The following is a 19,618-nucleotide window of genomic DNA, read 5'->3' as shown; positions in this document are numbered from 1 at the left end:
GGCCTGGGAGTCAGAGTACCTGGATTCTAATCTCAGATCCACCAAGCATCTGCTGTGTGACCTTAGACAAATCGCTTAACTTTTCAGTGCCTCAGTTACCTCATCTGTAAAGTGAGAATTCAGATTCTGAGTGCCATATGGCACGTGAACTGTATCCAACCTGATTAGCTTTGAACTCCTCAGTACTTAGTACAGTGCCTGGCACATAGTAAATGCTTAATAAATATCTTTAAGAAAACAAAAATCAAGGTATGGTGAGTAGATTAGTGTTAGAGGAGTGAAGTGTGTGGGCTGGTTTGTAGTAGGAAATCAGTGAAGTAAGGTAGGAGGGGGAGAGTTGTTTGAGGGCCTTGAGTGGGTATCTATATTAGTATTCTTTGCAAGCTGAAGAATATCTCACATGGTCCTTAATGGGAGCCAGGCTTAGCATTTCAGAACCAGAATGAAATGGAGTCACAGTTGGACCAGCCCACTGTGTGACCTTGGACAAGTCAGCTAACCTCTCTGAGCCTTAGTTTCCTTTCTATTTTTAAATGGAGGTGAAATATCTACTCTCCCACCAATTAGGCTGTAAGCCCTCATGTAGGACAGGAACTGTGTCTGATCTGATTATCTCGTATCTACCCTAGGGCATAGTACAGTGCTTTGGCACTTAGGAAGCACTTAATGAGTGCAATTATTATTATTGCTATTATTATCATTGTTGTGTAAGTGGCCAAACTCCCATGTTTGGACCTGAGATACTCCTTCAAAAGCCAAGCTGGTGAATTTGTCAAAGTAGACTCTGCGGGGGCTCCACAAAGTCTGTGATGTCCTGGTTGGTACTCGCAGGAATCATTCTTTATCCTCAGCCGGCCCTGCGGGGGAATGTGATCCAAAGACCTCCGTGCTGGGTCTGTTGCCCTTTTCCTTTGCTTTTCCCTGCCATCCAAAAAAAATCTGGATTTATTGAACCCTTCCAGTAGTGTTCCTTTTTTAACATGCTCACAAAAACTTCCCAGGGCAAAACAACCGCTCACGTCCCAGGAACAAGAGCGAGGATCGGAGACCATAGGATAATGTTTCTGGGTCAGAAACCTCTGCAGTGGGCTGACTGGCTGCTGATCTTGGGTGTGTTCCCAAACGGGCCTCTTGGAGGCTGGCTCCATGATGTTACCTCTTGTGTAATGTAGGTTGGCTTGAACAAGGAGCTGGTATTTGGGTGAAAATCTTGACTTTGCATTCTCTGGGCAGAGGGGGGAACTCAACTCCCTCTCTTCTTCACTCATCTTGCAAAACAGCCAGTCTAGAGCTGGGAAGTGGGTGGTGAGGGGCAGCTGATGTGGCCGGCATTGGAGAGTTTGAAAAATGCTCCGTTTCCTAATGCCAGCCAACATTGTTTTCCCATGGGAATGTGCTTTGTGATTTCCATGAAACTTTCTCTCTGAGTCCCTGGAAGACCACAGCTGCCATATAAGGGTGCCGAGGGAAGGGGAGAGAAAAGAAGGGATTTTTCACCACATAGTGCAGTATTTGAGTGACTTCCCAGACCTAAAGGGCTTGGGGAGATGGGAGCCAGTTTGAGATGGTAGTTGGGATGCTTGGGTTCTCCTCTCCATTCTGCTGGATGATGTGGGACAACTGGCTTTTCCTCCAAATCTCAATATCCCCCCTGAGGAGAGGAAATCCCTGCCTCCCTAAATCTGGAGAGACTTTTCGGTCCTAAACAGAGAGATGCTTGGATGATGTCTGGGACCCTCATTTGGGTACCAACATGAAGAGATGCCCTTATGATGGGGAAAGAATCAAATGGAAACTTTCATTTTAGCAAGTGAGCTTTGAGCCAGTTTAGTTAAGACAGCCAGGCTCCTTATATTGTACTGTTTATTGTTAAATTATACTCTCCTAAGCTCTTAGGACAGTGCTCTGCACACAGTAAGGGCTTAATAAATACCACAGACCCACTAACTGAGGGTTCAGCCAGGCTGCAGACAGACAACGGAATTAGAGACCCTCTATTGGATCCTTAGTTTCATTGATGGCTGTGAAACTAAGCTCTGAGGGAGAGGGAATCCTTCTATATATAGATAGAAACAGGAACATAGTAGTCTTAAGCAACATGGCCTAGTGGGAAGGAGCACAGGACTGGAAGTCAGGGGACTTGGGATCTAATTCCAGCTCCTCCACTTGCCTGCTAGGTGACCTTGGGAAAGTCATTTAGCTTCTCAGACCCCGAACTTCTTAATCTGTGAAATTTGGATGTGGGTGTGCGAAACACCTTTTCTTCCTTCTTTGATTGTGAACCCCATGGGGGTTAGGGGCTGTTTCCCACCTGATTATGTTGCATCTACTCCAGTGCTCAGTATAGAGCTTGGCACGTAGTAAACAATTAACAAAAATATCACCATTATTAAAAAGAGGTTCACATGTCCGGCAGCACAAGGATGGATGGTTTGAATTCTCAGGGTCCTTTCCCACCCTAATTGTCTCTGATCACTGCTGCTGGGGCAGAGGCAGAGGAATTGGGCAATCTGCTCAGGACCTATGCACAGTTTGAACACAGCAATTGCAGTGCAACTTATGTATTTCCCCAGGCAAATGGACGTGCCCAAGCCTTCTGGGGCCGGGCTGTGAAAAACTAGCTCTCTTACCCCTTGAGAAGGGGCTAGAGAGGGCAGAGTCTCCAGAGAGGTGGAGGAGGTGGGGAAAGGAGGAGTTGTTTGAAATTGATTGCTCTTGTAGTTTCGTTTATACCATGAGGCTTGCACGGCTCTGCCCGGGGGGTGACCTTTTGATAATAAAGGGAATTCTGGGAGATTTCTGACAGGCCTGTGACATATGGGGCAGGTCAGAGGGATCAACCAGTGTATCTCCCTGCTCCTGGCCTCCTGGTAATGAATCTTGTTTGGACTGTGCAAAGGCAAACCAGCGCTTGCCCTACAAAGGAGTTCAGACTCAGGAATGGGAGACACCCCTTCCCCCCCACCCCAAAAAAAAGGGAACGTGTTTTGAAAGCACTTCATAATTCATGGAGATGACTCCAAACTTTTATAGCCTGTAGAGGAGAAGACAAGCAGTCAGTGTTTTGGTAAGGCCCTGGGAGAGCTGGCTCCATTTCCTGGGTTTGCTTGCAGAGCACTGGGGTAACCTAGGAAAAAAAAAAACATACCCAAACCGGCACTGGCACAAAAACAGGGCCAGAGGAGGCGGGTGAATCACTGGCGATTTCCCCCCGTGACAGTTGTGCAATATCCCAGAGTCCACCGGGCCAGACCCTGCCTGGATGAGTGAAGGGAGCTGGACCCCGAGTCTGCCATCCTGGGCAGTTTTGTTTGCTGTGTGACTTAACTTCTCTGTGCCTCAGTTTCCTCATCTGTGAAATGGAGATTTCAAGCATGGCCTAGTGGATAGAACACAGGCCTAGGAGACAGAAGGACCTGGGTTCTAATGCCAGCTCCACCGCTTGTCTGCTCTGTGACCTTGGGTACATCACTTAATGTCTCTGTGTCTCAGTTACCTCATCCTGTAAAATGGGGATTAAGACTGTGAGCCCCCTGTGGGACTTGAACTGTGTCCAACCTGATTACTCTGTATCTCCCCCAGCACTATATGCCTGGTATATAGTAAGCATTTAACAAACACCATCTAAACAAAACAAAGTTCTCCCTCACCTCTTAGACTTTGAGCCCCTTATGAGACAGAGACTGTCTGTACTGTATTCATCCCAATGCTTAGCTTAGTGCTTGGTACAGAGTAATAACAACAATTATAGTAGTTGTTAAGCGCTTACTGTGTGTCAAGCATTTTCTAAACACCAGGGTACATACAGGTCAATCAGTTTGGACACACTCCTGGTCTCCCAAGGGCTTACACTCTTAATCCCCATTTTACAGATGAGGTAACTAAGGCCCATAGCAAATTCCACTGTTCTTCTCTTATTATTATCATCTAGGGAAAATTGCTTAACTTCCTATAAAATGGCAATACTCTCCTCTTTGGGCTTTGTCTATCTCTCAAGAGAGTTACGGTCCTGTGTTAGCTCTTCGTCTGCTAATTGTGTTGTACGGCGTTCTCCCAAGCACTTAGCACAATGCTCCACACATAGTAAGTGCTCAGAAAATACCACTGATTCATTGGTGTATGAGATCACACCTGGAAAGATCTTAGAGCATCTTCCTTAGCCCTCCAGAACCAGAAAGTTTTGAGAGCTTCTCCCTAAAATGTTTCTGTACTTTTCCTGCCAGAGTGGAAATCTAATGTCAAATCATTCCCCTGTGTTCCCTCTGGCACCACCTGCCTTACAAGAACTGTCTCATCACAACAGGATTTCAGCTTTTCTTTCCCAGATCGACACTTCAGGCCTATGTTCCCGGATGTCGAGGGGGAGTAGAGTTGGTCCATTTCACCTACAGGGAGATCATCCCTTCCCCTTTTTCTCCTTGGGAATTTTGGAGTTCAGATCCCCTGGTGATAATGGCATTTGTGGCATTTAGTACAGTGTCACTGGATGGAAGGCACTGTACTAAGTGCTTTGGAAAGTGTAATAGAAGCATGAGAGATGGGTTCCAGGCCCTCAGGGAGCATCTGCTCAAACAGTGGGAGAAGAGGGTATCCAGACATGAAGGAAATGACAGTGCAGTGCTCCCGGACTTGGCGAATTATCTTGTCTGCAGAGAGGGAACTGCGCATTGGAGCAGAGGGTGATTTGGGGAAGCTGCCTTACATGGTCCTGCAGGTTGCCATACCCTCGCATTTCTCTCCTCTGGCCACAAAGCAGAGGATACTGAATGATGAAAATGGCTAGTCAGTCAGTCAGTTGTATTTATTGAGCACTTATTGTGTGCAAAGCACTGTACTAGCACTTGGAGAAGAGTACAGTGGAACAGACACGTTCCCTGCCCACAGCAAGCTTACAGTCTAGAGGGAGAGACAGACATTATTATAAATAAATAAATTACAGATATGTACATAACTGCTATAGGGCTGGGGGGGGTGAATAAAGGGAGCAAGTCAGGGCAACGCAGAAAGGAGTGGGAGAAGAGGAAAGGAGGGCTTAGTCAGGGAAGACCTCTTGGAGGAGATAAGCCTTTGAAGGTGGGGAAAGTAACTGTGGGAAATGAGATGGGAGGGTGTTCCAGGCTTGCTGGAGATCAAAACTGAGTCTGTCCTGGGAAGCCCTGTGTCTAGAGGATGAGTCCCCAAACTGTGGCACCAGGTCTATTTAAAAAAAAAAATTGATGTACAGGTAATGAAGCAAACGCAGCTGGAATACTGGTGACATCTAAATTGTTCCTTTGGTTCTGTCGTTTGCTGGAAGAACTGCTCTCTGTCTCTGTCTCTCTCCCCTCCCCCCTTTCTCTCTGCCCTTTAAAGAGTGTGCATAAAACAACTCTAATAACAATCTGTGGTGCCTGTGAGTGACAGCTGAAATTAAAAAAATAAGACTAATCATCTCTCCTGCAGCCCTGTCACATGGAGATTACATGAGTCCCTCTTTCTCCCTGTTCCTTCCCCTCTCTTCTCCACGCCCCTTGTTCTTGCTCTCCCTCACTCTTTTCGCACTGAGAATCACGGGCCTTTGAATAATACTATTATAGACAGCATCGGGGTATGAGTGGAGAAAAAAAATCAGCTCAGACCCATGATTACTGCTTCAATCTAATAATTATTTAAATACCAGATAACTCCTTTCACTCTAATTGAGGCCTTTCAGCTTCCTGTGTTATCTAGGGCCATAGGGCTTGCCTGCTCTCTCACCTCGTGTTAGCCAATGGGCTTGGGCTGCTACCGAGGTCGCTGTTGGACAAAAGAAGACAAGGATGGTGACTCCTTGGGGTTGGAATAGGTTGTCAAGATGGGAATCTTTCCTGGCAAATTGCAGTGGAACTATGAGGGGATTTCCTGGAGCCTCAAGCTGGTCCCTGTGTCTTCCATCCCTGGTTGTGACCCCACTAGAGGAAACTTGAAGAGGTTAATGTGTCCATTCCCCTGCCTCCAGGCACGTTCCATTCCAGCCATCCCAACGAGATGCCCATCTCCCGTTTTATTACAATTCTCCAGAGAATATTTGACCACCGTCCCAGCATCTCAGAATGGTTCTTCTCCCTGCCAACCTAAAATCCTTCCTGCCACAGTTTCAGTCCCAGTGCTCTAGTCTTCTCTTTGACAAAAATGGAGACTAGCTGTTCTCCTTCATCCCGAACCGAATCCCTGGGATCCTGGCACCTGCATTTGGCTCCAGACCAATGTTACTCTTCAGTCATTTCTTGTTGTTCTGATGCAAGAGCCTCCTCCTCTGCATTTATCACCATTTGGAATCGCTTCTCCACTTTCTCCTCTTCCCGGGCCATGTGTCTCTCTCCTGCCAAAATTCCTTGTAGGGGTTTTGATTCTCAGACACAGAAGCTTTAGTGTCCCTGTGGAAACCCTAATCCCCTGGATACATCTTAAAGCTCCTTTGGAATCAAGACTTCCTGCCTCCGTGCAAAATCGGACTTCACGAGATTTCTCTCTGATTCGTTGCAAACTGGTCCCTGGCCAGGCTTCCCCAGTAGCTGCTCATCTCTGACCTTGAGCCATCTCAGCAGAGAACAAAGCCGACCAATGGGTCACCTGTCAGCCTTCCAAATATCCACTAGCTATGCAGAGACCCAAATCAGAAAGTCAAGTGATGTCTCACTCCCTTCCCTTCCTGCTTTTCTCCCTCCCTCTCTTTCTCTCTCTCTCTGTGTCCCTCCCTCCTTCTCGTTCTCTCTCTCCCTTTATTTCTCCCTTCCCTTCCTCTTTCTCTTTGTCTTCTCTCCTCTTTCTATCTCTCTCTGTCTTTCATGCTATTTTGCCTTATAAACATTCAGCCTAAGGAAGGAGGACTGAAAAAGAGAGGAAAATATCCTCTTGCAGTTAGAGAGAATCAATCAGTGGATTTATTGAGTGCTTGCTGTGTGCAGAGCACTGTTTTAAGTGCTTGGGAGAGTACAACACAACACAGTTGGTAGACATGCTTCCTGCCCTCCAGAGGCTTATACTCTAGAGGGGGAAACAGACATTTAAATAAATTATGAATATGTTCATAAGTCCTGTGGGACTGAGGGTGGGTTGAAAATCAAATGCTTAAGGAGTACAGATTCAACTGCCGAAGGGAGAAGGAGAGGCCTTAATCAGGGAAGGCCTCTTGGAAGAGATATGATTTAATAAGGCTTTGAAGGTGGGAAGCATGGTGGTCTTTTGGATATGGAGAGGAAGAAGTTCCAGGCTAGAGGGAGCACATGGGCTAGGGTCAGGGGTTGCATAGATGAGATTGAGGTACAGTGAATAGGTTGGCATTGGAGGAATGAAGCAGAAGGGGTGGGTTGTAGTAGAAAATTAGCAGGCTAAGATAGGAGGGGGTTGAGCTGACTTAATTCTTTAAAGTCAATGGTAAGGAGTTTCTGTTTGACGTGAAGATGGACTGGCAATCATTGGAGGTTTTTGAGTAGTAAGGGGAAGTGAACTGACTGCTTTTTTCAGAAAAATGACCTGGGCAGCAAAACAGAGAGAAGAGGGCAAGGGTCAGGGCAAGGGTCAATGGCAAGGGTGATTTTCTAGTCCTCCTTGCCGATCCTCAGTCAGGGACACTGGTGACTAGCTAAGCCCAAATGGAGAGGCTAAAGCCCTTATAAAGAGGTAAGTCTAGAACCTGTGGGTTCTGGGGAGAGCCTGCACCACCCAACCTGGCTAAACTGGAAATCTGTATTTATTAATATGCCAAGATTAGTGATATTTGTTAAGCACTTACAATGGGTCCAGCACAGTCAAAGCAGTGGGAGAAATACAAGGAAGAACGTCCGATGCAATGGGGCTCCCAGTCTGAGAGGGAGAACAGATATCCCCACTCTTATTGTTAAGAAAACTAATGCCCAGAGAAGGTAAGTAATTGCCCGCTTTCTTCTTCCTTCTTCTTCCTGGTCTCTAGACTGTAAGTTCGTTGTGGGCAGTGAATGTGTCTGTTTATTGTTATATCGTACTCTTCCAAGAGCTTCATACAGTGCTCTGCACACAGTAAGGTTTCAATAAATACAATTGACTGACTGACTGCTCTCGGCTCTGACCCTCCTCCTTCCAGGCAGAGGCTCAGGTATTAAGCGTCTCCGACATTCAATGGATGTCAGAAGCACGTGCCTCCTCCAGCCCTGCTGGGAGGGGTTGGCAGGTCAGTACGATAAAATATTTAGCAAAGTTCGCTGACTTCTGCAGCAACAAAGCTCCCCACTCCTTCTTCCAGGCTCCAGATGTCAGACCCAGATGGTGGAGGTCAGAGCATGGTGGCCAGAAAGCAGATTCTTCAGTTGGTTTGTAATGCATGTGTGTGGTGTGTGTGATGTCTGGGTTTTTTGGTCACTGGAGGGGCAAAAAGCTTGGTTATTACAAGGTGATTTGGGAGCCGAAGGTGGAGTTTCTAGCCGGAGGTTTAGAGGTGCAGATCCTGAACTCTGGCCCGCACTCTGCTTCTGTTAAACTAACTTTGATGGAATTGTTTAAACTGAACAATAACTCAGTACCGAAACCCCTGTGTCTGGGCGGGCCGGGAGTTCTCCGAATCTATTTTCCATCTGCCAGCGCTTTGGGCTTTCAAAGCGATTGCGAGGTTATGGCCGGGAAAGAGGTAGCTAGATACAAGGAAATCAGGTTGGACATAGTCCATGTCCCACATGCGGCTCACGGTTTTAATCCCCATTTTACAGCTGAGGTAACTGAGGCACAGACAAGTGACATGATTTGCCCAAGGTCACACAGCAGACCAGTGGCGGAGTTGGGATTAGAACACAGGTCCTTCTGACTCCAGGCCCGTGCTCAGTCCCCTAGAACAGGCTTCATCTGGGTACTGGCAACCCCTGGTTCCCCACAACTGGGCAGCCTCTACTCCCTCCCCTAGTTGTCTCCCAAGAATAACCAGCCCCTCCCAAAACCTCTGAGGTGGAGTTAGGGAGGAATCAAGCTTCTTGAGGGAAGAAATTGTGTCACTTTGCTCTATTAAACTCTCCTAAGTCTCGTAGTTTACTGTTCTGTACACAGTCGGTGGTCAGTAAATACAACTGATTGAGTTGATCTAGGATCTGTTGCCGCTGGGCATTTGGTATTTGGCTTTCCTTTGGCTCCACGGCACTTAGGTACATGTCTATAAATTATATTTTATAATTGATTTATTTATATTAACATCTGTCTTCCCCTCTAGACTGTAAGCTTGCGTAGGGAAAAGAATGTGTCTTCCAACTCTGTTTTATTGTACTCTCCCAAGTGCTTAGTACAGTGCTGTGCACACAGTAAGCACTTAATAAATACAACTGATTGATTAAAAGCTACACTGAAGGGACCACCCATATCCCGGCTAGACTACTGTGTCAGCCTTCTCTCTGACCTCCCTTCCTCCTCTCTCGCCCCGCTCCGGTCTATTCTTCACTCCGCTGCCCGGCTCATCTTCCCGCAGAAACGATCTGGGCATGTCACTCCCCTTCTTAAACAACTCCAGTGGTTGCCTATCGACCTCCGCTCCAAACAAAAACTCCTCACTCTAGGCTTCGAGGCTCTCCATCACCTTGCCCCTTCCTACCTCTCCTCCCTTCTCTCTTTCTACCACCCACCCCGCACGCTCCGCTCCTCTGCCGCCCGCCTCCTCACCGTCCCTCGGTCTCGCCTATCCCGCCGTCGACCCCCGGGTCACGTCCTCCCGCGGTCCCGGAACGCCCTCCCTCCTCACCTCTGCCAAACTGATTCTCTTTCCCTCTTCAAAACCCTACTTAAAACTCACCTCCTCCAAGAGGCGTTCCCAGACTGAGCTCCTCTTCTCCCTCTACTCCCTCTGCCATCCCCCCTTTACCTCTCCGCAGCTTAACCCTCTTTTTCCCCCATTTCCCTCTGCTCCTCCACCTCTCCCTTCCCATCCCCACAGCACTGTACTCGTCCGCTCAACTGTGTATATTTTCGTTACCCTATTTATTTTGTTAATGAATTGTACATCGCCTCGATTCTATTTAGTTGCCACTGTTTTTACGAGATGTTCTTCCCCTCGATTCTATTTATCGCCATCGTTCTCGTCTGTCCGTCTCCCCCGATTAGACTGTAAGCCCGTCAAACGGCAGGGACTGTCTCTATCTGTTGCCGACTTGTTCATCCCAAGCGCTTAGTACAGTGCTCTGCACATAGTAAGCGCTCAATAAATACTATTGAATTCCCCTTTCCCTCTTCCCCCACCCCCCTACCACAGAAGTCCCCTCCTTGTAGAAGTGAGTTTCTGTTCAAGTGGGGAAGGAGAGAGAGCACAGTCTTGGAGAGGGAGGGGGTGACACTCCTGCAATATCCTGTGGTAAGTGTGGTTGATGATCCAGTAGCCTCCTGAGTCCGAGTCAGGCTGGACTGGATCTCATCCCAGGCACTCACCTGTCTGTAACACCCAACTTACCCCAACCCCCTCTCCTCCAAGGCCAACTGCAGGGGACCGGGAGAGGAGAAAGAGTGGGGAGAAAAAGGATGGAGAGGGACCCCCACATCTCTCTGCAGGGTAGGGGGCAGGGAGGACTGCTGAACTAGGCCACACTTATCGCCTCTGGTTGATTTTAAAATCGATAGATTCTCAACTGCTTGGGAGGAGAGGAGAGACCTGCCTTAAGACAGGGGTATGGACCAGATGACTTCTTGGATTCCTCCCAACACAGGGATTCTAGGATTTAATGTTTCCTTCCCTCCCCTCTCACGGGATTTGCCGCCCTCGACCGGCCCCGGGCCGCGGCTAAAAATACTCCAAAGTTTTCCAAACATATGCCTGCGTTGGGAGAACTTGCTGGTGTGCGTGGGGCCGGAAGGGCTGAGTTAGAAGCCTCTGATGTCAGTTCTCGAACCCATGCTGGCCGACCAGCACTACCTTCCCCTTCCAGAGGAAACCCTCCCTGGGATCAGGGACTCCAAGCACCCCTCCCCCAGAATGGTGCAGATGCCTGTGGTGCTGGGAGAGGATGAGTGGGGATGTGGGGGGCACTGCCTGTCACAAGGGTAGCCCGAGCTGCTCAACCGCCCCCTCCCCTCTAACCCCCAGGAAGAATCTGTTGGCGCTCGGGCAAGGCGACTTGTGGGGCCGCCGCTGCTGAGGTGTAGGATGTTATCAGCCTGTTCAGGACTCCATCCGGTCTAATAATAACCTGGTCGGATGGAGCCAGGAGTGAGCCCCTCCTGAGTAACCTCAGGAAGTTTTCCACTTTCAACATGGGTGGGTCCATCTGAGTTTGTCTGAACTCAACTTTCTTGGCCCAGGGTGACCTTCCCACCTGCCTGTGATTCCTTCTCCCGGTTTCTGTCTTGGTCCAGGAAATTCTTGCTGCCCAACGGACTTGAATAGCAACTTGTTGCAGGTTTCAGCTAAGTGTGGGGAGTCAGGCAGGCTCCACCATCAAGATCCCTCTCCCCGCCAACCCCGTGTGTGTGTGGGGAGGAGGATCCTGCGTCCAGTCTGAGCAACAGCTCCGGGCCATCCTCCGTCCACCCATTTTCAAGAATAATAGTAGTAATAATGATAACTTCAGTAATTCCTAAGTATTTTTTATGTGCCGAGCACTACTAAGCACGGGGTAGTTAGAAGATAACCAGGTCCCTCATGGGACTCAGTCTAAATAGGAGGGAGAACAGGTATTGAATCCCCATTTTGCAGATGAGGGAACTAAAGCACATAGAAGTGAAGTGGCTTGCCCAAGGTCATACAGCAGGTATATGGCGGAACTGGGATTAGAACCCAGTGTTGGGTACCGGCTTAGTCTAGTGCTCGGCCCCTGGTATGTATTTAAGAAATACTACAATTATTATTAGGGGAAGAACTGGCTGAGAAAAAGGGGGTTAAAAAATTTTGGGCAAACTCCAGAGCCACATGGTGAGGCAATACCCAGGGGCTTCTCATAGGGAAGAAAGCCAGTAGCAGGTTGAAATCCAGGGAAGGACCTGTGGCTAGTTGTCCCCAGAGGAGCTGCTAAAGAGGGTCAAGCAGCGGGTGCGGGTGGGCAGAGTCTCCTGAGTTTAAATTTGGAATAAGGTCCAGGAACAGCTTGATCATTCCTAGCTCTGTTTGAATAATAATAATGTTGGTATTTGTTAAGCTCTTACTATGTGCAGAGCACTGTTCTAAGCGCTGGGGTAGATACAGGGTACTCAGGTCGTCCCACGTGAGGCTCACAGTTAATCCCCATTTTCCAGATGAGGTAACTGAGGCCCAGAGAAGTGAAGTGACTTGCCCACAGTCACCCAGCTGACGAGTGGCAGAGCCGGGATTCGGACCCATGACCTCTGACTCCCAAGCCCAGGCTCTTTCCACTGAGCCACGCGGCTTCTGTTGTCCAATTATTGTTGCTGTTGGAACCCTGAACCAAGTAATCACTAGTTAAAACCTCTTATAACAGATAGCCTGAGCAAATTGTGTTTGTGCATGCGTGTGGGGGGTTGGGGATCACTATCACAGTGAAGGGTGGCAGTCGGCATTCTTCCTGACCTCAACACCCAACCCAGGAGGCAGCGTGACTCAGTGGAAAGAGCCCGGGCTTGGGAGTCAGAGGTCAAATGTTCGAATCCCGACTCTGCCCCTTGTCAGCTGTGTGACTGTGGGCAAGTCACTTTGCTTCTCTGTGCCTCAGTTCCCTCATCTGTAAAATGGGGATTAAGACCGTGAGCCTCCCGTGGGACAACCTCATTCCCCTGTATCTACCCCAGCTCTTAGAACGGTGCTCTCTACGAAGTAAGCGCTTAACAGATGCCAACATTATTATTATTTTGGGATGATCAAGTCATGGGATGGTAGCAGCAGATTCCTGAACCCATGTTGGAATGTCCTAGTGCAGAGCCCCAAGGGAACCTCTACCCCAGGTGAAAATCGCCATGGGCACCAGGGCCTTGATGTTAAAACTGAGCCACGAAAGCCTCTCAACTCCAACAGTGCTGGGGGCATCTCCTGATGATACCGAGAAACAGAATTGCCTCGTGGAAAGAGCCGGCTGGCCTGGGAGTCAGAGGACTTGGATTCTAAACCCAACTCCGCTACTTGCCTGCTGCGTGACCTTGGATAAGTCACTTCACTTCTCTGGGCCTCAGTTACTTCATCTGTAAGATGGGAATCAAGACCGTGAGTCCTATGTGGAACAGGGACTGTGACCAACCCGATTATCTTGTATCTACCCCGGTACTTCGTACAGTGCTTGGCACACAGTAAGTGCTTTGCAAATATCATTTTAAAAAAAATACTGGAGTGGGGACCCGGGACACGTGTAGGGTTTATGACAGGCAGAGTTTCCACAGCCAATCATTATGAACATCATCCTTATTATTATTAACGGTAACAATGATAATGGTATTTTTAAAGGCTTACTAAGTGCCAAGAGCTGTACTAAGTGTTGGGGAAGATTCAAGATTATTATGCCCTGCCCCACAAGGGATTCACCATATACATAGGAGGGAGAACAGGAATTCAAACCCTATTTTACAAATGAGGAAGCACTTAGTACAGTGTTCTGCAGGCAGTAAGCACTCGATACAAACCCTGTTTGAATGAAACTGAAGCCCGGAGAAGTGAAGTGACAAGCCCTCAGGTCATCCAGCAGGCAAGTGACGGAAACCATATCTCTTTTACTCTCAGTCCAGCTGTGCTTCCCCTAGATCACACTGCTTCTCAGCTTCTCCCTTAGTCATGCCCGAGACATTGTAATCGTGGTATTCGTTAAGCTCTTTCTGTACGTACTGAGCGCTGGGGTAGATATAAGCTGATCAGATCGGACACAGCCCCCGTCCCACAAGGGGCTCACAGCCTAAGTAGGAGGGAGTAGGAGTGAATCCCCATTTTCCAAATGAAGAAACTGAGGCACAGAGAAGTATAGTGTCTTGCCCAAGGTCACCCAGCAGGCAAACGGCAGAACTGGGATTAGAACCCAGGTCCTTTGACTCCCAATCCCGAGTTCTTTCCACAAGGCTGTGTTACTTCCCAATATACACTATAACAGAGTCGGTAGATATGTCCCCTACCCACAAGATGTATGTATGTGCCGGAGCACGGGTGCGTTGGGGGCCGGGGGGAGATTCGATGCCGTCACCGTACCGTGAGCAGTCTGTCCATCTCCCCAGGCTCAATCACGTCTGCTTTGTGTCTTCCAGAATCATGTGAGCCCCCTCCTAGAAAGGAGGAATAAACGCGAGAGCTCGAAGGACCGGTTTCCTTTCCCACTTCCCCTCACGATGGCACAGAGGAGGCCCCGGCCCCGGGCAGTGGCCTCGGCCGGCCGGCCACTATCCCTGCTCTCCGTGGTCTGGGTGCTGCTCTCCCATCGCCCGGCCGGCGCCGCTCCGTTCAGCACCTTCCACTCAGAGAACCGCGACTGGACCTTCAACCACCTGACCGTGCACCGAGACACGGGGGCGGTGTACGTGGGCGCCATCAACCGCGTGTACAAACTGTCGGGGAACCTGACGGTCCAAGTGGCCCACAAGACCGGGCCCGAGGAGGACAACAAGTCCTGCTACCCGCCCCTGATCGTCCAGCCGTGCAGCGAGGTCCTGACGCCGACCAATAACGTGAACAAGCTGCTGCTCATCGACTACTCGGAGAACCGCCTGCTGGCCTGCGGGAGCCTGTACCAGGGCGTCTGCAAACTCCTGCGTCTCGACGACCTCTTCATCCTGGTGGAGCCTTCGCACAAGAAGGAGCACTACCTGTCCAGCGTGAACAAGACGGGCACCATGTACGGCGTCATCGTGCGCTCCGAGGGCGAGGACGGGAAGCTGTTCATCGGCACGGCCGTGGACGGCAAGCAGGACTACTTCCCGACCCTGTCCAGCCGCAAGCTGCCCCGCGACCCCGAGTCCTCCGCCATGCTAGACTACGAGCTGCACAGCGACTTCGTCTCCTCGCTCATCAAGATCCCCTCCGACACCCTGGCCCTGGTCTCCCACTTCGACATCTTCTACATCTACGGCTTCGCCAGCGGCGGCTTCGTCTACTTCCTCACCGTCCAGCCCGAGACCCCGGAGGGGGTGGCCGTCAACTCGGCCGGGGACCTGTTCTACACGTCCCGCATCGTGCGGCTGTGCCAGGACGACCCCAAGTTCCACTCGTACGTGTCCCTGCCCTTGGGCTGCACCCGCGGCGCGGTCGAGTACCGCCTCCTACAGGCGGCCTACCTCGCCAAGCCCGGCGACACGCTGGCCCGGGCCCTGAACGTCAGCTCTCGGGACGACGTCCTCTTCGCCATCTTCTCCAAGGGCCAGAAGCAGTACCACCAGCCGCCTGACGACTCGGCCCTCTGCGTCTTCCCCATCCGGGCTGTCAACGGCCGGATCAAGGAGCGTTTGCAGTCCTGCTACCAAGGGGAAGGCAATCTGGAGCTCAACTGGCTGCTGGGGAAGGATGTGCAGTGCACCAAGGCGGTAAGTGTGCCGGCTCCTCCTCCTCCTCCTCTCAGGCCGTCGGGCCCACGGGGCCTCCGTCCTCCAAGGAGCCTTCCCAGGTGAATCTTGGTTTTTGTGCTATTTGTTAAGCGCTTACTAAGTGCCAGACACTGTTGTAGGTGCTGGGGTAGATACAGGATATTCAGGTTGGACACAGTCCCTGTCCTCCATGGGGATCTCAGTCTTGTGTTCTACTTTAATGATTATGGAACTTTTTAGGCGTTTACTATGTACCAAGAACTCTCCTAGGCCCTGGGGTAGATACAAGTTAGTCAGGTTGGACACAGTCCCTGTCTCACAAGAGGCTCACGCTCTTAATCCTCATGATTAGACTGTAAGCCCGTCAAACGGCAGGGACTGTCTCTATCTGTTGCCGACTTGTTCATCCCAAGCGCTTAGTACAGTGCTCTGCACATAGTAAGCGCTCAATAAATACTATTGAATGAATGAATTTTATGGATGAGGGAACTGAGGCCCAGAGAAGTGAAGTGACTTGCCCGAGGTCACACAGCAGAGAAGTGGCGGAGCCGCAGTTAGAACCTGGGTCCTTCTGACTCCTTGGCCCGCTCTATCCAGTAAGCCACGCTCCTCTCCAGGTGCTTAGTACAGTGCTCTCTCCGCCCGCAGGAAGCACTCGATCAGTACCTTTGATCAATTGATCAAATCCCACCTGACTTCAGTTGCTTCGGCTCCTGCTCGAGCTCTTAGGTTTCTCGCTGGAAGTTGTGGGTGTAAATGTCTGTGGATGCTTTGGGGTTCCGGGCCTCTTTGGGCTTTACAGCTACTGGTGGTAGAATAGGGTATTTATCATCAGTTCCTCGAAGGGAATAATAATTATAATTATGGTATTTGTTAAGCCCTCACTATGTGCCGAGCACTGTTCTAAGCGCTGGGGTAGACCCAAGGTAGTCACGTTGTCCCACGTGAGGCTCACAGTTTAATCCCCATTTTACACATGAGGGAACTGAGGCCCGGAGAAGTGAAGTGACTTGCCCAAGGTCACGTAGCAGACGAGCGGCAGAGCCGGGATTAGAACCCACGACCTCTGACTCCCAAGCCCGGGCTCTTTCCACTGAGCCACGCTGTGACTCCCATCTCCGTTATACTGTACTCTCCCAGACACTTAATACAGTGCTCTGCACCACAGTAAGTGCTCAATAAATTTGATTTATATTGAGTGCTTAGTGTGTGCAGAGCACTGTCCGAGTGGTTGGGAGAGTACGATAGAGTTGATAGATGTGGCCCCTGCCCACAATCTAAAGGGGGAGAGAGACCCTAAAATGCAGCGTGGCTCAGTGGAAAGAGCCTGGGCTTGGGAGTCAGCGGTCATGGGTTCGAATCCCGGATCTGCCCCTTGTCAGCTGTGTGACTGTGGGCAAGTCACTTCGCTTCTCTGTGCCTCAGTTGCCTCATCTGTAAAATGGGGATTAAGACTGTAAGCCTCACGTGGGACAACCTGATGACCCTGTATCCACCCCAGCGCTTAGAACAGTGCCCTGCACATAGTAAGTGCTTAACAAATACCAACATTATTATTATTAGGGTCCATTCTCAAAGGACCCTCTGAACCCCTCCCCCTAGCCCCAAAATGCATCCTCCTGTTCTCGAATGACCCTCTGGCTGCTCATGGCCTTGGAGGTTGAACCTTGCTTCCACACCTTGTGGGACTTCACAAGGAAGCAGCATGGCCTAGAGCACCAGCCTGGGAATCAGAAGGACCTGGGTTCTAATCCCTACTCTGCCACTTGTCTGCTGTGAGACCTTGAGCAAGTCACTTCTCTGTGCCTCAGTTAACCTCACCTGTAAAATGGGGATTAAGACTGTGGGCCTTGAGTGGGACAGGGACTGTGTTGAACCCAATTATCGTACCTACCCCAGTGTTGAGTATAGTGCCTGGAACGTAGTAAAGTGCTTAACAAATGCCATTATTATTATTAGTACAAATGGAGGGAAGCAACGGAGTATAGGGTTAGGTACCCGGCTAGCTCAGTCGGTAGAGCGTGAGACTCTTAATCTCAGGGTCGTGGGTTCGAGCCCCACGTTGGGCGCAGTCTTTTTAGAGAAGCAGTGTGGCTCAGTGGAAATAGCACGGGCTTGGGAGTCCGAGATCATGGGTTCGAATCCCGGCTCTGCCACCTGTCAGCCACTTGTCAGCTGTGTGACTGTGGGCAAGTCACTGCACTTCTCTGTGCCTCAGTTACCTCATCTGTAAAATGGGGATGAAGACTGTGCGCCTCACGTGGGACAACCTCATTCCCCTGTATCTCCCCCAGCGCTTAGAACCGCGCTCTGCACATAGTAAGCGCTTAACAAATACCAACATTGTTATTATTACCTAAGTGGTCTGGGGGTGGGGTGAGCATCGAAGTGCTTAGGGGGTATGGACGAAAATACCTAGGTGATGTAGAAGGGAAGGAGAATAAGGCAGGGAGATGAGAGGCTAATCGGGGAAGGCTTCCTGAAGGAGATGTGATTTTAGTAAGGTTTCGAAGACGGGGAGAACGGTGGTCTGTTGGATATGAGGACAGGGTCTGAACCATCTCCCCCGGTACACTGTCGGATCCTCAAGAATCCTATCTGGGTTTTCCCTTTCTCTCTGGCTACTGAGGAGGCGGGATGACAAACCTACAAGGTAGGGAACAGAGCTGGCCTGCAAGAAGCTCACAGTCCAGCAGGGGAGGGAACCTGGACGCAAGGACAGCTAACTTCAGCAGGGCTATAGGGGTGCAATTGAGACAAAGATGAGTTAAGCTCTCTGGAAGGGAAGCTAAAATGTCTTGGCAGGTTGGAGAGTGAACGGAGTTAACCATCGAAAGCTTCCCGGAGGAGGTGGTGAGGGAAAGGAGGGGAGGGAGAGGGGCCTGGGGGCCAGGAATAATAATAATAATAATATTGGCATTTGTTAAGCGCTTACTATGTGCAGAGCACTGTTCTAAGCGCTGGGGTAGATACAGGGTAATCAGGTTGTCCCACGTGAGGCTCACAGTTAATCCCCATTTTACAGATGAGGTAACTGAGGCACAGAGAAGTGAAGTGACTTGCCCACAGTCACACAGCTGAGAAGTGGCAGAGCCGGGATTGGAACCCATAACCTCTGACTCCCAAGCCCACGCTCTTTCCACTGTGCCACGCTGCTTCTCTAATGTAAATGGGGGACAACCAGGACCTGTGACCTTGCTCTTTGATCTGTGATCTTTGAGTATTTGATACTTGTTCCACTCCCTACACCACAGCATTTATTCACCTATCTTTAAAGTACTTATTATAAATAACTTATTCATATTAATGTCTATCTCCCCCTCTCGACTGTAAGCACGTTATGGGCGGCGAATGCTTCCGCTCATTCTGTTGTACGGAGGTCTCCCAAGTGCTTGGTATAGTCCTCCGCACCTAGGAAGCACTCAACAAATACCATTGATTGATTGGTTTGATTGAACCGCAGCATGGGCCTGGAGACGGGAGGAAGGTTTGACTTTGCAGGGCCATAAGAAGGCCTAGTTAGCTAGAAGGAAGGGTGTGAGTTTAGGGTAGAGCTGGAAAGAAAAGAATTGGGGGAGGGGTGGGGATTGTGTGATTCTGTTGGAGCAGAATGCGAAAGGTGTCAGCCAAAGCTGGGTTTTCTGAGCTAGAGCTTATCCATATGATGTCCGGATACTAATGACATCAAGCAAAACAAGTTTACATATGCAGGCTGCCAAGAACTGTTTAATCATCAATAACGGCAGCCGGGCCGAAGGGGAGAACAGAGGAAATGAGGACCGGGGGGATAGGGAGAGCAGCTGAGAAGTTCAGAATAGACAGAGTGGCCTCGCAGAAAGAGCACGGGCCTGGAAGCCAAAGGACCTAGGTTCTAATTCCACCTCTGCCACTTGCCTCCATGTGACCTTGGGTAAATGACTTCACTACTCTGTGCCTCAATGACCTCATCTGTAAAATCAATCAGTCATATTTACTGAGTGCTTACTGTGTGCAGAGCACTGTCATAAGCACTTGAGAGAGTACTACATACCAATTCCTGGACACATTCCCTGCCCACAGTGAGCTTAGAGTCAAGAAGGGATTCAACCTTCTCCTGAGTTTGTGAGCCCCATGTGGGACAGGGACTGTGTCTGACCTGATTGATTTTTATTTACCCCGGTGCTTAGAACGGTGCTTAATACATAGTAAGCAATTAAGAAGTACCATAATTCATTAATAG

At 49.8% G+C, this 19,618-nt stretch overlaps 1 protein-coding gene and 1 non-coding gene across 3 annotated transcripts in view; both read left to right on the top strand.

Annotated features, from left to right (window-relative positions):
• Positions 1-19,618, top strand: part of PLXNA2 (plexin A2) — a 252,846-nt gene that overhangs the window by 18,309 nt on the left and 214,919 nt on the right. Inside the window, exons 1-2 of one of the 2 annotated variants that reach the window (XM_029069155.2) lie at positions 8,254-8,306; positions 14,131-15,399. In XM_029069155.2, the coding sequence (XP_028924988.2) occupies positions 8,277-8,306; positions 14,131-15,399 (1,299 nt within the window). In that variant the 5' untranslated portion in view covers positions 8,254-8,276. Of the gene's footprint in view, positions 1-8,253; positions 8,307-14,130; positions 15,400-19,618 lie in introns of those variants that run through there. The other variant, XM_029069154.2, reaches the window with a different exon arrangement.
• Positions 17,396-17,468, top strand: TRNAK-CUU. The gene has a single exon. It is a non-coding gene; the product is annotated as a tRNA-Lys (tRNA).

Source organism: Ornithorhynchus anatinus, chromosome 7, assembly GCF_004115215.2.
Source record: "Ornithorhynchus anatinus isolate Pmale09 chromosome 7, mOrnAna1.pri.v4, whole genome shotgun sequence".
In the NCBI taxonomy this organism is placed as follows: Eukaryota; Metazoa; Chordata; class Mammalia; order Monotremata; family Ornithorhynchidae; genus Ornithorhynchus; species Ornithorhynchus anatinus.
Note: the sequence above shows the minus strand (reverse complement) of the source record. Positions and strands in the feature narration are given on the sequence as shown.